At 40.4% G+C, this 16868-nt stretch overlaps 1 protein-coding gene across 1 annotated transcript in view; it reads left to right on the forward strand.

Annotated features, from left to right (window-relative positions):
- The window catches only part of ACOXL (acyl-CoA oxidase like), a 388417-nt gene that overhangs the window by 264684 nt on the left and 106865 nt on the right, over window positions 1-16868 (forward strand). Inside the window, exon 14 of the mRNA XM_056126755.1 lies at window positions 11081-11190. Within this exon, the coding sequence (XP_055982730.1) occupies window positions 11081-11190 (110 nt within the window). The remainder of the gene's footprint in view (window positions 1-11080; window positions 11191-16868) is intronic.

Consider the following 16868-nt stretch of genomic DNA (forward strand, 5'->3'; position numbering starts at 1 on the left):
CAACAAGTGAGGTTTCTAGATAAGGAAAACCTTCTGAATCATGATGTGTGCTTCACATGTTTATCCTTACTTCTCTGTGTTCCCAAATAATTTCTTTATTTTCTGTAGAGATTATTTGACAAAAAAAATTGAGTTTGGCATTTAAAAAAATGGGCACTATGAGTTCTTTTGTTTTTGTGTTGGGGCCACAGCCAGCAGTGCTCAGAGTTTTCTTCTGGCTCTGTACTCAGGGATCACTCCTGGAGGAGCTCAGGAGGCCATATGCAGTTCCAGGGATCAAACCCAGGTCAGCCCTTAGCAAGGCAAGTGCCTTAATCTGTCTCCAGCTCACTGTGTGGTACTATTTCTCCTGCCTCTGGGGTCTATGAGGCCTTTATAAGAATGTGCTAATTGTTTTAATTTTGAAGATAAGCAAAACAGAAATAATTTAAGTGACTTATGTAGATCATTTAGATAATAATTATCTAACCAGAGAATGGGATCTCAGCCCAGTACTTTTGAAAACAAATTTTATTAAGGCACTGTGACTTATAAAGTTATTCATAGTTGAGTTTCAGACATGCATTGGGCCATGCATGGTGATGGTTCCAACACCCATCCCACCACTAGTGTCAACCCTGGTTCCCTCTCACCTCCCAGTCTACCTTCTGGACAGGCACATTTTAAAATTTATAAAGTCTTTGGCACAGAATAGTACAACCTTGAACTCCAGGAACCAACAAGGAGAGAATAAACATTTCTGTCACTTGAAAGTTACATTTGTGCTATGTGAGGATGAAGAAAATGTCTGCTGCTCCACTTAATTGGTTTCACAGTCACTTGGAGAGATTGGGAGAAGAAACTCTTCCTGGGCATGCAGAGGCATGGGCACTCTCCACCCAAAAGGACCAATGCATGGGAGGAAATGCGGTGTTCTCTCTGCAAAATACAGCTTGCCATATGGCATTAGGGCTGCTGATTTGAAGCACATCAGTTTCATAGTTTTACTTATATTTAACTTCACAGTTTATAGTTGAACAAAAGCTATGAACATAAGGTGTTTGTATTAGTTTTATGTTTTAGCGTGTTTAAATAACTAAATTTTAAACAACTTAAACCAACACTGGGGCCCAATGAGATCCCTGTACCACCACCACCACTTTTAGATAGGCTCAATATAATATGTGAGTGGCAGAAAAAAAAATTCCTGTTTTTCCACATTTTCTTCATTATCATTTATTTATCTTTGGAGATGTAAAAACTTAATTGCTTTCGCTTTCTCTTTTAGTACAAAAAGTAAATACACAAATGTTATCTGTAGTGGGTCCTGGGAATTGTGGCTGTTGCTCATGCTTGGGTTTTTGGAAGGGCCTAACCCAGGTACATGCACAGCAGGGAACTTCCTGGAAGAGGTTGGAGACAAGGGGGGGGGGGCAATGTGGTGAGGAGGGAAGAAGAAGGGGAGGGGAGGTTAACAGAAGTGGGGGAGTCTGTAGGAAAACTGGACCAGAGCAACTGTCCCCCTACCTACCTCCATGCCAGAGGTGAGCTGACTTTCCCAATTCTTCCTCTGGCTGCAGAGATGGGCCTTGAGCACCAGACACTCCATTCTCTTGTTGAGAAAAGTTGTGTGAGGACACAGAGAAGAGGCCACGGGGCTCTTGGAGGCCGTGGCATCCAGGAGCAGTGAGCCAGGCAGCAGTGCTGGTGTACTGGACTGGGTGCCACTTGTTGATAGAACTGGGCTTACCACAGATGACTGAGTGGCAGTGGGGAGAGAGGAGGAGAGTGGGCCAGGGATGCAGGCAGCTGCTTGAGGTTGAGGAACTGGGCCAACAATAGCCACCGGGTCTATGGTCTTAAGGGCCTGGTAGAGACCTAACTAGCTGTGTGGGCCCAGGGAGTTTCAAAATTTGGCAGGGGTGGAGGGAAAACACAGCCCTTTCCATGGGCTGATGCTGCTTATCTTCCTCTGACTATGGCGCCAAGGAGACATGGGTTCTGTTTCCTGGAAATCGCCATTTTTCAAGATAAAGTGAACACAATTGGTGTTTCATGTGGAGGGGCAGGGTCAGTGGGACAGATATCTGTGGGGAGGGGAGTGCCCCTGAGTGTGGCACACAGTAAGTGTTGTGCTCATCACCTCCCTCTAACTCTTCTTGAGTGTCTACTCAAGCAAACAGAACCTCCCTAGACCATGGCTGAGATGGGTGTGCCTACCTAGGAAGGCACGAAGCGGGACCTTCTGCCCTCTAGTTCCCTTCCAGCAGCCCAGAACATTCCTTAGTTTGGTGGCCAGATATCGGGGTTAATTGTGGACTTCTTGCTACAAGATGTCCCCCAGTCTGAGTCATCACCTCAAGATGTAGCAGAGGAGGGTTTCGAGGCCAGGGAGGCCTGGCTGGTCCCCACACACTGAAAGTATCACTGACAGAAAATGCCACCCACACATGACTTCTGGGTGGAGTATGAGAGCCTCCCCTGTTCAGGCATTGTCCATCCCTTGGGTGATTGTTCAGCCTCCTGGAGTGCTCTCAGCACACGTCTGTGTCCCATGATTGCTTAAGTTCCATCTGGTTCCAAGCTCCATGGTCAGTATATTCAGTTAATGTCCACACCCTCACAGCCATGGTGTCCTTACAGTGTTAAGGTTCGATTCCTATACACACAGGATTCCAGAAACAGTCTGGGACAGTTCCTGATCTCTCTGTGGTTACTTCTACAAAGTGCGAGTCACTGGAGAGACAGGGTCGCAGATTGTGATGAGGATCAGAGGAGCAAGCAAAGCCTGTGTGGTTATGGGCACTGAAAGTGAAGATCTCAGTGTTGTTATGGCACTGTTTGTGCAGGGCAGGGCGTGAAGTAAATGCACAGTAAACCCAAAGTGGGTGTAGTGCAGAAGTCTGGGGCTGAGCTTGACCAGGGAGGGGCTTACCTATCACCATGGGCTGTTTCCAGAATCAGAGCCTTGATCAGGGTTGAGATCAATGCTTGGTTTGGTGCTCTGCTGGCAGTATCTTTGAAACTGTTATGATTTTTAAACAAGGCATGCCATAATTTTGATTTATTATGTAGCTTATCTTACCTGCAGTGTCTTGGAGCATGATTTGGAAGCACAGTGCTATCAGGCTTGCCACTTTGAGTGACTCCATCACTTTCTGGAGTACAGATAGAGCAGTTCAGGGTCTGGTCTGGCCTACTATCAGGGCCAGAGACTCTCTGCCGACTTTCCTTTATGCACTACGTTTTGTAGTCTCATGAGCTCTGAATGTTTCTCTCTTGGCAGTAGAGACTACATTTAGACTTCTTAATTCAAATTTTACTGTACCTGGCATAAGTCTCTGAAATACTTAGGGTGTGGAAATGCTCATTCCTTCAGAGAAGCCTTGAAAAGCCATTTGACCTACAGAATAACTTTTATTGATATTATATAATCAGCATCGCCTCTGCATATGACATTCATTATAAATGCATGTTTATGATGTCATTATTCTGCACAATTGCTCAGACTCATAGTTTCCAAGTGTTGGCTGTAGATGAGCTTGATTTCTCCCACAGATGTGATCTTTTATAAAAAGTACAGCACCAAGTTCATCTAACTGTGGTGTCCCAGCATTCTCTGAGGAAACAGGCACCTGAGCACATGCTCCTTCAGGGACTTAGTTCAGTAGATGAAGAAAGGAGAGCTGTCACCTTTAGAACAGCTGTAAGTAAACTGCAACCTGTGTCTACAGCCACAAAAAAAATACTAGCATAAAACATTCACCTAGAAAAAGGAATAAAGCATCTTAAAATATGGCACATTGTGCAACAATGTGGGTGGAACTAAACAGTGTCATTCAAGGTGAAACAAGTCAGAAGAAGGAAAGACAAATTCTGAATGATCTCACTCATATGTGGGATGTAAAGAAACAAAACAAGGCCATGGGCAATTTCTGAAGAAAACAAATGTTGGCCTCTGATCTTAGAACTGAGGTTACCTAACTGGTATAGTGCACTGAAAGGATCTAGTAGTCTGTGATGGAGGAATATTGGCACTTCCATGCTTGTGTAGTGTGCTCACGTTGTACACCTGAATCAGATAAGCATTGTCACTCTTGTAAACCAGTGTTGCCTCAATAAAATATGAATTTAAAAAGAGAAAATTTTACACAAAGATTCAAAATACCAGACTCAGATGAGGTTGCAGTTTCCTTACACCACACACCCTCCTCCCCCCACATACATAATTCATTTTACAAAAGGGTCTATTTTTGTTCATCTCAGAATAATGAAACCTAGACTACAACAAAAATGCTCAGTGGTTTTTTTTAAGAATTTTTTTATTTGATTATTCTAGTTTAAATCATCACTATTGCTTTGTAAGGTATTACTTTGAGGGAAATAGGTGATGATCAGGCAAAACACAGACTATCTTTCTGTAGTCTTTGAATTTTTTGCAATATCTCTGTGATCTGTAATGATTTTGAAGCAGAAAGTTGACATTTATACACCCATGGTATAGTGTCTTAAGCACGGAGAAACACATCAACGGGGTGAAATGTGGAACTCCTCATTGCATGCTCTGTGGAAGTGACAACTGATCTGTCTTTGCCAGTCCTGGGTCATTTATCAAACAGAGTCCCATATTCACACGCTGTACTCCCCAAACCCCGCGGTACATAGTAGCTTCAGTCACTTAATCTTTCACTGAGGAAACATCAGCAGCATTTTAAAAATAAGCTCATTTTTAAAATGATTTCTTGTCTCATGACCTAGAAAAGGAGGAAAGAGGCCAAAAGAAAGGAACAAAAAGAGAAGAAAAAGGAACCGAGAGCCAAAATGAGTAATCTGCTTTTCGTGATACTGGCTGGGACCAAATTTGTCTATCTTTTCTCTTAGTTTAGCACATGAACTGAATCCTTACATCATTCTAATTTTAATTTTAGTTGTGAGTTAATTTTAGAAGTCAGTTGATTGTATCAGTCTTACTTGCTTAAATTTGAACAGTCATAGTGGTGACGAAAGTTTAAGGGGGTAATTAAGGAATTGAGCAGGCTGAAAGACACTCATTTACTCATTCAGAAAAGATTTGTTATCAGCCTAATCAATGACTGAATAAATAGCAATACTCCTACATTAAAAAAAAAAATTCGTCAACTTCCATCATGGCTTGATGCACAAAGATTGGTAAACTTAATCTCCTGACACTGAAAGGCTTCAGAAAAAATAAGAAAGTAATAAGAAAGCCAGCTGTTTGATATAAAGTGGTAATAAAGAAAGAAAAATAAAGAAAGGCAAAACTGTGGACGGGTGAGAATTGGAGAAAACATTACTTAATGTTTAGGATGATGTTTCTTTTGCAACAAAGGAAATAGAAGTAGAGCCATCATAAATTAACAGACACAAAGATGTAAATATTAATTTTAGTGCTATCAGTGAAAATAAACTTGACTGTTGTGTCATTTAATATTCACTATAAAGATAATTTACTCCCTCACACACATTGTTGGCACTTTTTGTACAGTGCTGATCATAAATATGCTCCTGTCCTTTGACCCATAACACTGTGAGCAGTTCTCAAACTCATTGAACCTAAAGTTTTAATCTTTATAAAGATTTCTTTTTGTTATTTTGGGGCCACACCTGGCAGTGCTCAGGGTTACTCCTGACTTTGAACTCAGGGATCACTCCTGGCAGGACTCAAGGGACTATATGGGATGCCATCGATAGAATCTGGATTAGCCACATGCAAAGCAAGTACACTACCCACTGTAGTACCACTCCACTCATAGAAAATATTTTTATTACACTCTTTACTATTATGAAATACAATCATGGCTAGTATAACCTATCTAGAGACTTAAGTTCAAGAATTCAAGACAATAGTTCAAAGAAAAAGGAAACTAATTTTTAATGAATATAAAAGCATAGTAAGATGCCTGAATCTATACAAAAATATTATGACGACCTCTATTACAAACAGTATCCCAAGCTTAGGGGCCATTCACAACTGATAACACTGCAATATCTTCTATATCATTGGCCTAAAGCAAGTCCCATGGTCCCTTCTAACTCGCCAGGGACTGGGGAGTTTGGTTCTTCCACTGATCTGGGGCAGGGAGAACTGGAGAGCTTTAGTGTAACTGTCTGACTCTGGTTCTTAACTGGCTATGTCTGATCACATGACACTTGAGTGGACCCTAGAACTGTCTGCCATTGTCTGAGACTGCCCCAGACATTGCATGTCTGATTCTGCTCCCTTTAAAGCTTCCTGCAGTCCTCTCCCAGGTAAAAAAAACGAAAACAAAAACAAAAAAAACCTCTGCATCAGTTAAGCTAATCGATTCCGTCTCAGGATATTAAAAAATTATGACACATATGAACATAGTAATATGAATTATGGCACTTATATAAGCATTGTGATACGAAGGTTGTTGACAGTAGAATAAAATCAGAGGGTTGGGGATGTAGCTCAGTCATAGAACATTTGCTTTGCAAATAATACAAGTATATGGGTTTGATCCCTGTCACTGCCAAAACATTAAAGGTAAAAAAGTTAGATTTGAAGATCTTAAACAGTCTGAGTGAAATGAAGTATTTAACTAGTTCTAGTTTTTTTTCTCAAATAAGGACTATTATACAGCCATTATATCATTAGAAGCTGAAATCGCAGTTATAATACAGAAATATTATGATTGCTTATCACTTAAAGTAAAAGTAAAAGGCCCTCCCATTATTCATCGATTTGCTGGAGCAGGCCCAGTAATGTCTCCAGTGGAGATTTTGTTGTTACTGTGTTTGGCACATCAAATACGTCACGGGTGGCTTGTCAGGCTCTGCTATGTGCATGCAACATTTTATATAATCTGTTTTAAAAGATGAATATATATGAAAAAATTCCTGTATTGGTTGTGTGTGAGAATGAATCAGCATTTACTGTCATGTAACAACCTCCCCGCCCCCCCCCCCCAATTCATTACTTTAAAACTGCATGCAAACGTTAGCTCAAAGTTCTGTGGGCTGGCAGTTTGGGTTGAATTCACATTGTTCAATTCCTCAGTGGTCTTTCTTGGATTCGCTTTCACTGTTGGTGGTCAGTAGGTTGGTCCGAGGTGGCCTCACTAATAATAATTTCCATCGATGTTGTCAACTGGGTCTCTCTTGGTTTGGCCACATTTTCTTTCCACAGCTCCATGGAAAGCATACAATATTTTAGGCCTAAACAGCAGCTTTAAAGGTGCAGAGGCAGAAATTATCAATGTTTTGTGTGTACATTTTGGTACTATTTCTCAAACTTTGATCCATCATAGACAATGAAGGGCCAACAAAAAATAGTCCTGCCAGGGCTGGAGCAATAGTATAGTAGGTAGAGCATTTGCCTTGTACACAACAGACCTGGATTTAATCCCCAGCATCCCATGTGGTCCCCCTGGCACTGCCAGTAATAATTCCTGAGTGCAGAGATAGGAGTAATCTCTGACCATTGCCAATTGTGACCCCCCCCCCCAAATAGTCAAGCCATCTGACCCAGGGAAGGCAAGAAGATTTTATCTGAAATGTCTACTGAAATAGTTTGTCCTAGGATCAGAACTGGAGATAGCTACCTCAAGGTTGAGAGAGAGCAAGAAGCACTCCGCTAGTCAGTCTTTCAGAAGGCTTGAGAGTGCTAGATTAACTGCCCTATAAGGCCTATGGAAGGGGTAAAGACTCGTATGTGATTCCGTCAATGGATTTTACTACAAGCAAGTAGACAGTTTCTGGTTGCGACATTTAAAGATGCTGGCATATATGGAACTATTAAACTCCCAAATAACTGAAGCTATTCTAAGAAAATTAAAGATGGGTGAAATTGAATTTCCTAATTTAAAATTATACAGGAAAGCAATAGTAATCAATACAGATAGGTATTTGGTCTAAAGATAGACTCTTAGACCAGTGGAATAGAATTGAGATCCCAGAGCTAACCAGTGAAAAAGTTTCTGGGTGCATGGAATAAAAAAAAGCCTCTTTTAAAAATGGTGATAAGAGTTGCCCCCCCACAAGTGGCTCTCTGGCACGGCCATGGCCCCAGAGGCACATGGACCTAATTTGGAACCTAGCAGCTTTGGGCAGAAATGTGAGTGGACTGTGCATTAAGCTACAGCTCCATGCCTCCCACCCACCCCCACCCCCCGACCCCGGGAGGGAAAGAGTTTCTGTCTCTTCTGCCTTTCCCCAGCCTGGCAGTATGATGGCCGCCACCTCAGAGCCTGTTGGACAGCCAGGTATGAGCCGTTGGTGACGGGGCAACTGTGGCCTCATGGGATGGGAGCAGAACCAGAATGTCCTTCCCACCCCGCTGAGACCACGAGTTGCCTCCCGCTAGTGGCTCTTCAGCACAGCCATGGACCTAGAGGCTCACAAAACAATCTCGGAACTAAGAGGCTTTTGGCAGAAATCCCTCCAGACTTAATTAGTAAAATATCAGAAACTCAAAATCTTGTGGCCGCTATTGCAGCTGCACGACATCATATGTTCTTCATAATCAGCAATAGAAAACAAATTATTTCACGATGCCTTTTCAGCAGGTCTGATTGTCAGGGGAAAGTCCAAAATAATAATAGTGCATCTTTTGTCGAAATAATGAATGTAATCCAGGTAAAGAGAGAGAGTTAAGTGGAAATCATCTGCCTCACTGGCAGGAGGAGGAATGGGATGGGGGTATATTTGGGTTCTTGGTGGTGGAAAATATGCACTGGTGAAGAGATGTGTGTTTGATCATTGTATGACCGAGACTTAAACCTAAAAGCTTTGTAACTGTTCTCACGGTGATTCAATAAATAAACTTTTTTAAAAAATGAAGAATGGGACTGGAACAATTGTAGAGTGGGTAGAGTGCTTGCTTTGCATGCATCAGAGCCAGGTTTGATCCCTGGTACTCCATATGGTCCCCAAAGCACTGTCAGGATTGATCTCTGAACGAAGAGCCAGGAGTAAGCCCTGAACATGACTGGGTGACCCAAAACCAAAATATATGTACCTACCCACAAAAAATAAATGTGCCATGTTTATGTATCATAAAAAATTAAAATTAAAAAAATGAAATAAAAATGGCATAAGAAAATTGGATGGCTACATATATAAAAATAAAACAGAACCTGTATTTCATACCATTCACAACAGTTAATCAGATGTGAACCAGAGTTCTCAAGATTAGACGAGAACTCCTGAAAAATGCATTGAGGAAAATATAGGCAAAGCTTTTCTGGATGTGGACCTTCATTGGTCCAGAAGTATCTTCATTGATTTTATTTCATTGGCAAAGGTAACAAAATCTCAAACAAATAGGACTGTAACAAAATAAAAGGGTTTTACATGCAAAAGAAAATCAAGGTAAATTTTAAAAGGCATCCTACAGAATGAGAGCAAGTATTTGCACACCATAGCCATAGCACAGCAGGTAGGGTGTTTGCCTTGCATGCTGCTGATGTGGGTTCGATTCCTCCGCCCCTCTCAGAGAGCTGGGCAAGCTACCAACAGTATCCCGCCTGCACGGCAAAGCCTGGCAAGCTACCCGTGACATATTAGATATGCCAAAAACAGTAACAACAAGTCTCACAATGGAGATGTTACTGGTGCCCGCTCGAGAAAATTGATAACGGGAGGACAGTGCTATGGTGCATATAAGATAAAGGGTTAGTATCTAAGATACAAAAGGCATTCACAAAATCAACAACAAAGAAACCAATAACTCTATAAAAAATGGAAAGAGGAGGTCCAGAGACATAGTGAAATTAGTAGGGCACTTGCCTTCCGTGTAGATGACTTGGATTGGATTCAGGTTCCTAATATGTTTCCCTGAGCCTTGCCAGGGAATGATCCCTGGGCAAAGAGTCAGAATGCCTTTGAGCATCACTGCGGGTGACCTAAAAAACAAGACAAAACAAAGTGGTGGTGGGGGAAGATAAACAGATGTCTCCTGAAGACTAACATTGACCCCGAGACATAGGACAAATTGTTCATCTCTTTTATTAGGGAAATGCAAAATCAAATGTGGCTTCAGTGTCATATGATGGAGCCTGGGTGCACCAATCCTAGTCAAAGCACAACTCAATGTTTGCATTTCAGATGCATCATTTCACACTAGTGAGAATGGCATATATCAAAAGGACCACACACACACACACACACACACACACACACACACAAAACCCAACCCAAAACAGTGTTTGATGGAGATGTGGTGAAAAAGGAACCCTCATTTACTGTTAGTAGGAATGTAGTCTGATTAAACCTTTGTGGGAAACAATATGGAGGCTTTTTCAAACACCAATAAGTAGAGTTGGAAAGGTAGTACAAGAGGTAATGTACTTGCCTTTCATGTATCGGAGATAGTTTGATCCCTGGCACCACAAATGAACTGCTGAGAACCACCAGGAGTAGTTCCTGAGCACTGCTAGGTGAGGTTTAACAACTCTCCCCCCCCCCCCCCAAACAACAACAACTAAGAATAGAGGTTCTATGTATGATTCCAAAATCCCACTTCTTGGTATCTCTCCCAAGAATGCAGAAACATAAAATTGAAAAGATGATAGCACACCCCTATTCACTGCACTACTCAGTACAGTAGCTAGGATATGAAAAAAATCCAAATGTCCAGTGATAGATAAATGAATAGTGAGGTTGTGATATACACACTGGAATACTCTGCAGCTGAAATAAAAGATGAAATCTTGTAGTTTGCTGCAACTTGGATGGAATTGGAGGTAACATGTTAGTGAAATAAGTCAAAGGGAGAAGACGAATATGGGATGATCTCATTCATCAGTGGTATACAGAGTAACAAAACAAAGAAATAGAAATGAAGACCGCCCAACCCTTGGTACTGGATTTCAAAACTTATACTACCAAACTGGGGTTTGAGTGGGTGGTAGGTAGTGGGGAGGGGAGGAATGAAGTAGTTTAGGGATACTTGTGGAGGCTGTTAGGCACCTTGGTGGTGGGAAGATTTAACTGTGCGCAAAGACCACAGACATTAACACACTATTGTAAACATCTTGCCTTAACTTCAACGACAATAAAAAAGAGACATTTTTACATTTCTGGCAAATGACTAATAAATGACTAACTCTCTATACAGGCTGTGGCACGGGAACTGCTGGCTCAGAAAACCAAGGAGTATGAAGAAAGACCACTCTTCAGCTTGCTCCAAAGCTGGGCTGGGTCTATGGGCAACATGCTGAGAACCAGGTATGGAATTGCTCAGGCTGCCACTTGTTGTGGCCTCAGTGTCTTATGATTGAGCCTGAGTGCACAGATCCTAGTCGAAGTACAACTCAAAGTTCTGGAAATTTTAGTATTTGACATATAAAGGTAAAAAGGTAAAGGCCCTCCCGTTGATCGTCGATTTGCTCGAGCGGGCCCAGTAACGTCTCCATTGGAGACTTTGTTGTTACTGTGTCTGGCATATCGAATACGTCACGGGGAGCTTGCCAGGCTCTCCGAGAGGGGCGGAGGATTCGAACTCGGGTCAGCCATGTTGGCCGCTTGTAAGGCGAACGCCCTACCGCTGTGCTATCGCTCCATTTGACATATAATAAAACATAATGACATTAATATGCAATAATACATAATGGCATATATTAACACATTTATTAATATATTTGATATAAAATGCATAAAGTTAGTATTCTTACAGCCAACCCCCACGTTAAGAGTAAAGTGTTGCTGATTCTATTCTTTCTACTTGTATTCATTCCTTGGTTTTTTTTTGCTTTTTTTGGTGGTCACACCCAGCGATTTACAGTAGTTACTCCTGGCTTTGCACTCAGGAATTACCCCTGGTGGTGCTCAGGGGACCATATGGGATGCTGCAAATCGAACCCGGGTCAGCCGCGTGCAAGGCAAATGCCCTACCCGTTGTGGTATTGCTCAAGCCTGTTGTATTCATTCTTTATTGAATGTGCACTGTTCCAAGCACCTTCAGGGTTTTACTGCAGGAGCCAGTTAGGTACATGATTGTTGCCGTTTTACAAATGGGAAACTGAGGCACAGGTTAAGTATTTTACCCAAGGTTGCAATGTAATGAGGGCAAGACTAGGAATTAAACTAGATAGCCTGGTATCAGTATCCTTTGGTTGTTTTTAATGATTTTCAGTATTGTCTCTAAACTTGATAAATATAGCATATTGTATGTGGTATTCTGTAGCTTCCTGTTTTCACTCAATATTTTGTTTCTAAGACTCATGTCGGTAGTTGAAAAGTTGTTCTCTTTTCTCATAATGTTCTGTCAGGTGTATATGCCCAATGTACTTATTCATGTTGATTTCCAGTATCAGTGGGTATTCGGGTTTTCTTTTATATTTTGCATAAAACTTATGAACAGTCATGTGTATGATTTCTGGGGAATGTGTGCAAGAGTTCCTACAGGGTTTTCAAATTTAGTTGCCATGACTCAGATTGAGAAGCAAATTTTACATCATCTCATACACCCACACATCTCTAGTCTCACTCTTCAACCCCCAGTGGATATAACTGATGCAAACATTTCAAGGAACAGTGTTTATCTTAGATGTAGGATAACATTATTACTCATGAATCTCATGCTTTGAAATTTATGTAAAACATAAGTGATCTCAGTCCTTTCAACTGATTCACTAGTGATTCCCAATTTTTTGTTGGAAAAGCATGTTTTCATGAGTATATATACCTATGAATGAAATTGCTGGGTTGTGGGATGTAGCAGCGTTCGACTTTGCAAGACCACATCTGTGACTTCACAAAGTAGTGCAGGTGCTGTGATGGTGAGATGCGTGCGTTTATTAAGAGCTGTTTCTAGTCCTCCCCAGCAGAGACAGAGAGAGATAGGGACCACAGACTGATGGTGAAAATGGCCCTTTTAGTGCAATGCTACTAGCATACGTATGGAACATCTGAGGGGGCTTGAGGTAAGGACCTAGGTGTGATTGATCATTTACATGGGTAAGACATCTGGAAGTTGACATAGATCATTTACATAGATCAAGCATAGCAATTTCTCTTTGAGGGAGATTAATGCAAGGAGACACTGTCTCCCAGGGACATCTACATTGCTTTTATGTTTCCCTCTAGTTGTATATGTTATTAATACTTGCAGTTGTTTGGATAAACACTGTAAGAGACAAATATCTCAACACTTCTCTAGGCTCTGAAAGAAAGCAAGGCTTTTAAACACTTAGTTGTCTGGACTCTGAGAGCAAGCTAGGTTTTTACCGTAAATCCCAGACTAAGTCCTCAGACCAATTCAGCTTGTCCTTCCCCATGGGGGTTTTGTCTCTTAAGTTGTAACAGCTTGCATCAAGACCATGCATTTATGCTTTCTAGAATGTCCCATTTTGACATCTGCACCTGTATGTTCATTGCAGCACTGTCCACAATAGCCAGAATCTGGAAACAACGCTAGTGCCCGAGAACAGATGACTGGTTAAAAAAACTTTGGTACATCTACACAATGGAATACTGTGCAGCTGTCAGGAAAGATGAAGTCATAAAATTTGCTTCTGAGTGGATAGTCATTGGAGAGTATCACACTAAGTGAAATGAGTCAGAGAGAGAGAGAGAGAGAGAGAGAGAGAGAGAGAGGGAAATACATGGAATGACTGCACTCATTTGTGGAATATAAAATAACATGACATGAGAATGACACCCGAGGACACTAGAGACAAGAGCCAGGAAGATTGCTCCATAGTTGGAAGTCTGCCTCATGAGCTGGGGGAGAAGACAGCTGGAATGGAGAAGGGATCACGAGATGGGAGATGTGTGCTCCAAGTATGGCCTCTCAGTATCTGTATTGCAAACCAAAATGCCCAAAAGTAGAGAAAGAGTATGGGGGCAATTGTCTGCCATAGAGGCAGGGGGAGGGTTGGATGGTGGGGGTGGATACTGGGGACATTGGTGGTGTAAAATGTGTACTGGTGGAAGGATGGGTGTTTGATCATTGTATGACTGAAACTCAAACATGAAAACGTTGTAACTGTACCTCATGGTGATTCTATTATAATAATAAAAATAGAATGTCCCGGGCTGGAGCGATAGCACAGTGTGTAGGGCGTTTGCCTTGCACACAGCCAACATGGCCGACCCGAGTTCGATTCCTCCACCCCTCTCGGAGAGCCCGGCAAGCTACTGAGAGTATCTCACCCGCACTGCAGAGCCTGGCAAGCTACCCGTGACGTACTCGATATGCCAAACACAGTAACAACAAGTCTCATGATGGAGACGTTACTGGGCCCGCTCGAGCAAATCGATGAACAACGGGAGGAACGTGACGTGACGTGAGAATGTCCCATTTCGATGCTGGGGTAGCCACCTGTTCTGGATCCATCCCAGTCCCATGGCAGATTTCTCACTGTGACCTGAAACTTCATGTTCCTTTCTGCTTTCAAGACTGACTATATTTTCACTTTTGTTCTCCCTTGATGGTTCTTCTGAGGTGAAATGCCTATTGGTGTCTTCTGCCAGTTTTTGTATTTGTCCTAGTCTAGGTGACTTTGAAAGATTCTTTATCTTTTATTATTACAGGTGGTTTAAAGATATTCTCCAAGTTTGTGACTTGTATTTTCTTTATGGTGTCTTTGACATAAATTGAAATAAAACTTATTAATCTTTTCTTACTCATTACACCTTTTTTACATACTACTTTGAGATCATGAAATGCATACATGTGTTTTTTTTAAGTTTGAGAATTTCTCTTTCATGTTTCACTCTTGTATCCTTTTGTCTGTGGTTTGAAGAAGTCATCTAATTTCATTCATTTTCTTCCTTAGGAATTGTCATTTATTAGAGTACCTCTGATTGAAGGATTGGCAGTCCTTTCTTAGCAAGCTGTTAATTTTATATATATGGGGGAGTTCATTTTGGTGTTGCATTGTTCCAAATCTATTTATGTATCTTCAGTTAAACAATGCATTATTTTAACATACTAGATTTACAATTATGTATAATTACCTATGTGACAATTTTATATCTGAAATATAATTCAGAGTTATATTGGCTATTCTATTTTAAAATATTTTTTATTGAATCACAGTCATACACACAGTTAAAAAGCTGTTAATGATCTGGTTTCAGTCATAAAACAAATGTTCTAACACCCATCCCTTCACCAGTGTACATTTCCCACCATCATATTGGATATTCTAAGCTCTTTGCAATTCTACATAAATTTTGGAATCAGTTTCAATTTTTTAAAAATAGAACAAACACAATGCACACAGACCCCAGAGGGTATCTTAGATTGTACTTATATGGGGCATCTAGAGTAGTCAAATTCAGAGACAAAAATGAATATGGTTGCCAGAAGCTGGTAGAGAAGGGAATGGGAAACTAGTGTCTAATGAGTACAAGGTGGCTCTTAGGGAAGATGAGAAAATTCTACATGATAACATGAATATGTCAATGCTGCTGGGCTGTGCTCTGAATCATGGGTCAAAATGTGAGTTTTTTGTTTTATGTCTATTTTACCACAATTTAAAAATTCTACTGGGAATTCTTTTGAAAGTGTTTTAAATCAATAGATTATAGAAAAATTTACATTTTTGAAACTGATGTTCATTTCAAAGACTTAATTCTTCTAAGTGTCTCCCCGAGTTTTACAATCTCTTCCATATATAGTAGATTCTTGGACAGACTTATTGCTAAGTGCTTTGTATAATTTTGTTGTTGTCAAAAGTATACTTTAAAATTATGGGCCAGAAAGACAATCCAGCAGTTAAAACAGTTAAGACACTTGCCTTGCATGTAATTAACCTGGGTTTAATCCCTGGCACCACAATATGGGTCCCTGAAAACTACCAGGTGTAATACTGGAGCACAGAGCTGGGAGTAAATCCTGAGAATCTCTGGGTATGTCCCCCAAACCAAAATAAATAAGTAAATCAATGCTTTGTGGCTTATAAATGCACATCACTTGGGTGTATGTGCATATATAAGCCTGGCCATAATTTTTTGATTCAAAATATATCTTTATAATTTTGTTTTTCCTACAATCAAACCATCTGCAAATAATTGGTTTTAAATATTTTTTTCTATGTAGAAGTGTTCTTTGGTTTTATTTCTGGTTTTAGAAAGAAATACTATAATATTTCATTGTTAAGAATGATGTTTGGGGTCTGGGGAAATATCTAAATATCTAAAGCACAGGCTAGGCATGTGTGAGGCCCCGAGTTTAGTCTCTGGCACCACATGGCTCTCCTGGCATTACAGGGTTTAGTACCTTTGTGGCTCCTGAGTACCACTGGGTATGGATATATTAAATAAGTGCATAAGTATACATTAAAGAAGCTCCACTTGTTGTGTATATTTTATTGCAAATGATTTTTTGCTGCCATAAAAATTATATATTTTTTCTATAATCTGTGGATTTGATAAATAATCCCTACAAAACTTCTAATAACAAAATTCACTGCATACTTGAAAAAAATTCAGTTTTGTTACAATACAAAATTTTTTTGTATAACAATCAGTTTATTTTCTTGGGTTAGACAGGTTAGGACTTTTTCCCCCTAGGATTTTTGTTTGCTTATTGACATTGTTTTTCTTATTTATAGGTTCCTAATTTGTATTTCGAAGTTCACTTGTTTCAAAGTTATTATAGGAATAGCTTCTTATTCTGTAGAAATATTTGATAAGTTATTTGACAGATATGTAGAGCTAGGGGAATATGTAAGCTACCAATTCAATTTGTTTAAGACTTTCTGATCTAGTTAGTTCCAGTTTTAGTAAATGTTATTTTTCTAGGAGTCTATTTGGTTTTAAATTTATTAGTGTAAGGTTTTATTCTATTCTCAGATTATCTCTTTAACTTCTGCTGACTTGGTAGTTATGTTTTATTTGTCATTTCTAAAATACTTCTTTGTCATATTGCTAATTTTTTGTTAATATCACCAGGT

This window comes from Sorex fumeus, unplaced genomic scaffold (assembly GCF_029834395.1).
Source record: "Sorex fumeus unplaced genomic scaffold, SorFum_2.1 ptg000006l, whole genome shotgun sequence".
Taxonomy (NCBI): Eukaryota; Metazoa; Chordata; class Mammalia; order Eulipotyphla; family Soricidae; genus Sorex; species Sorex fumeus.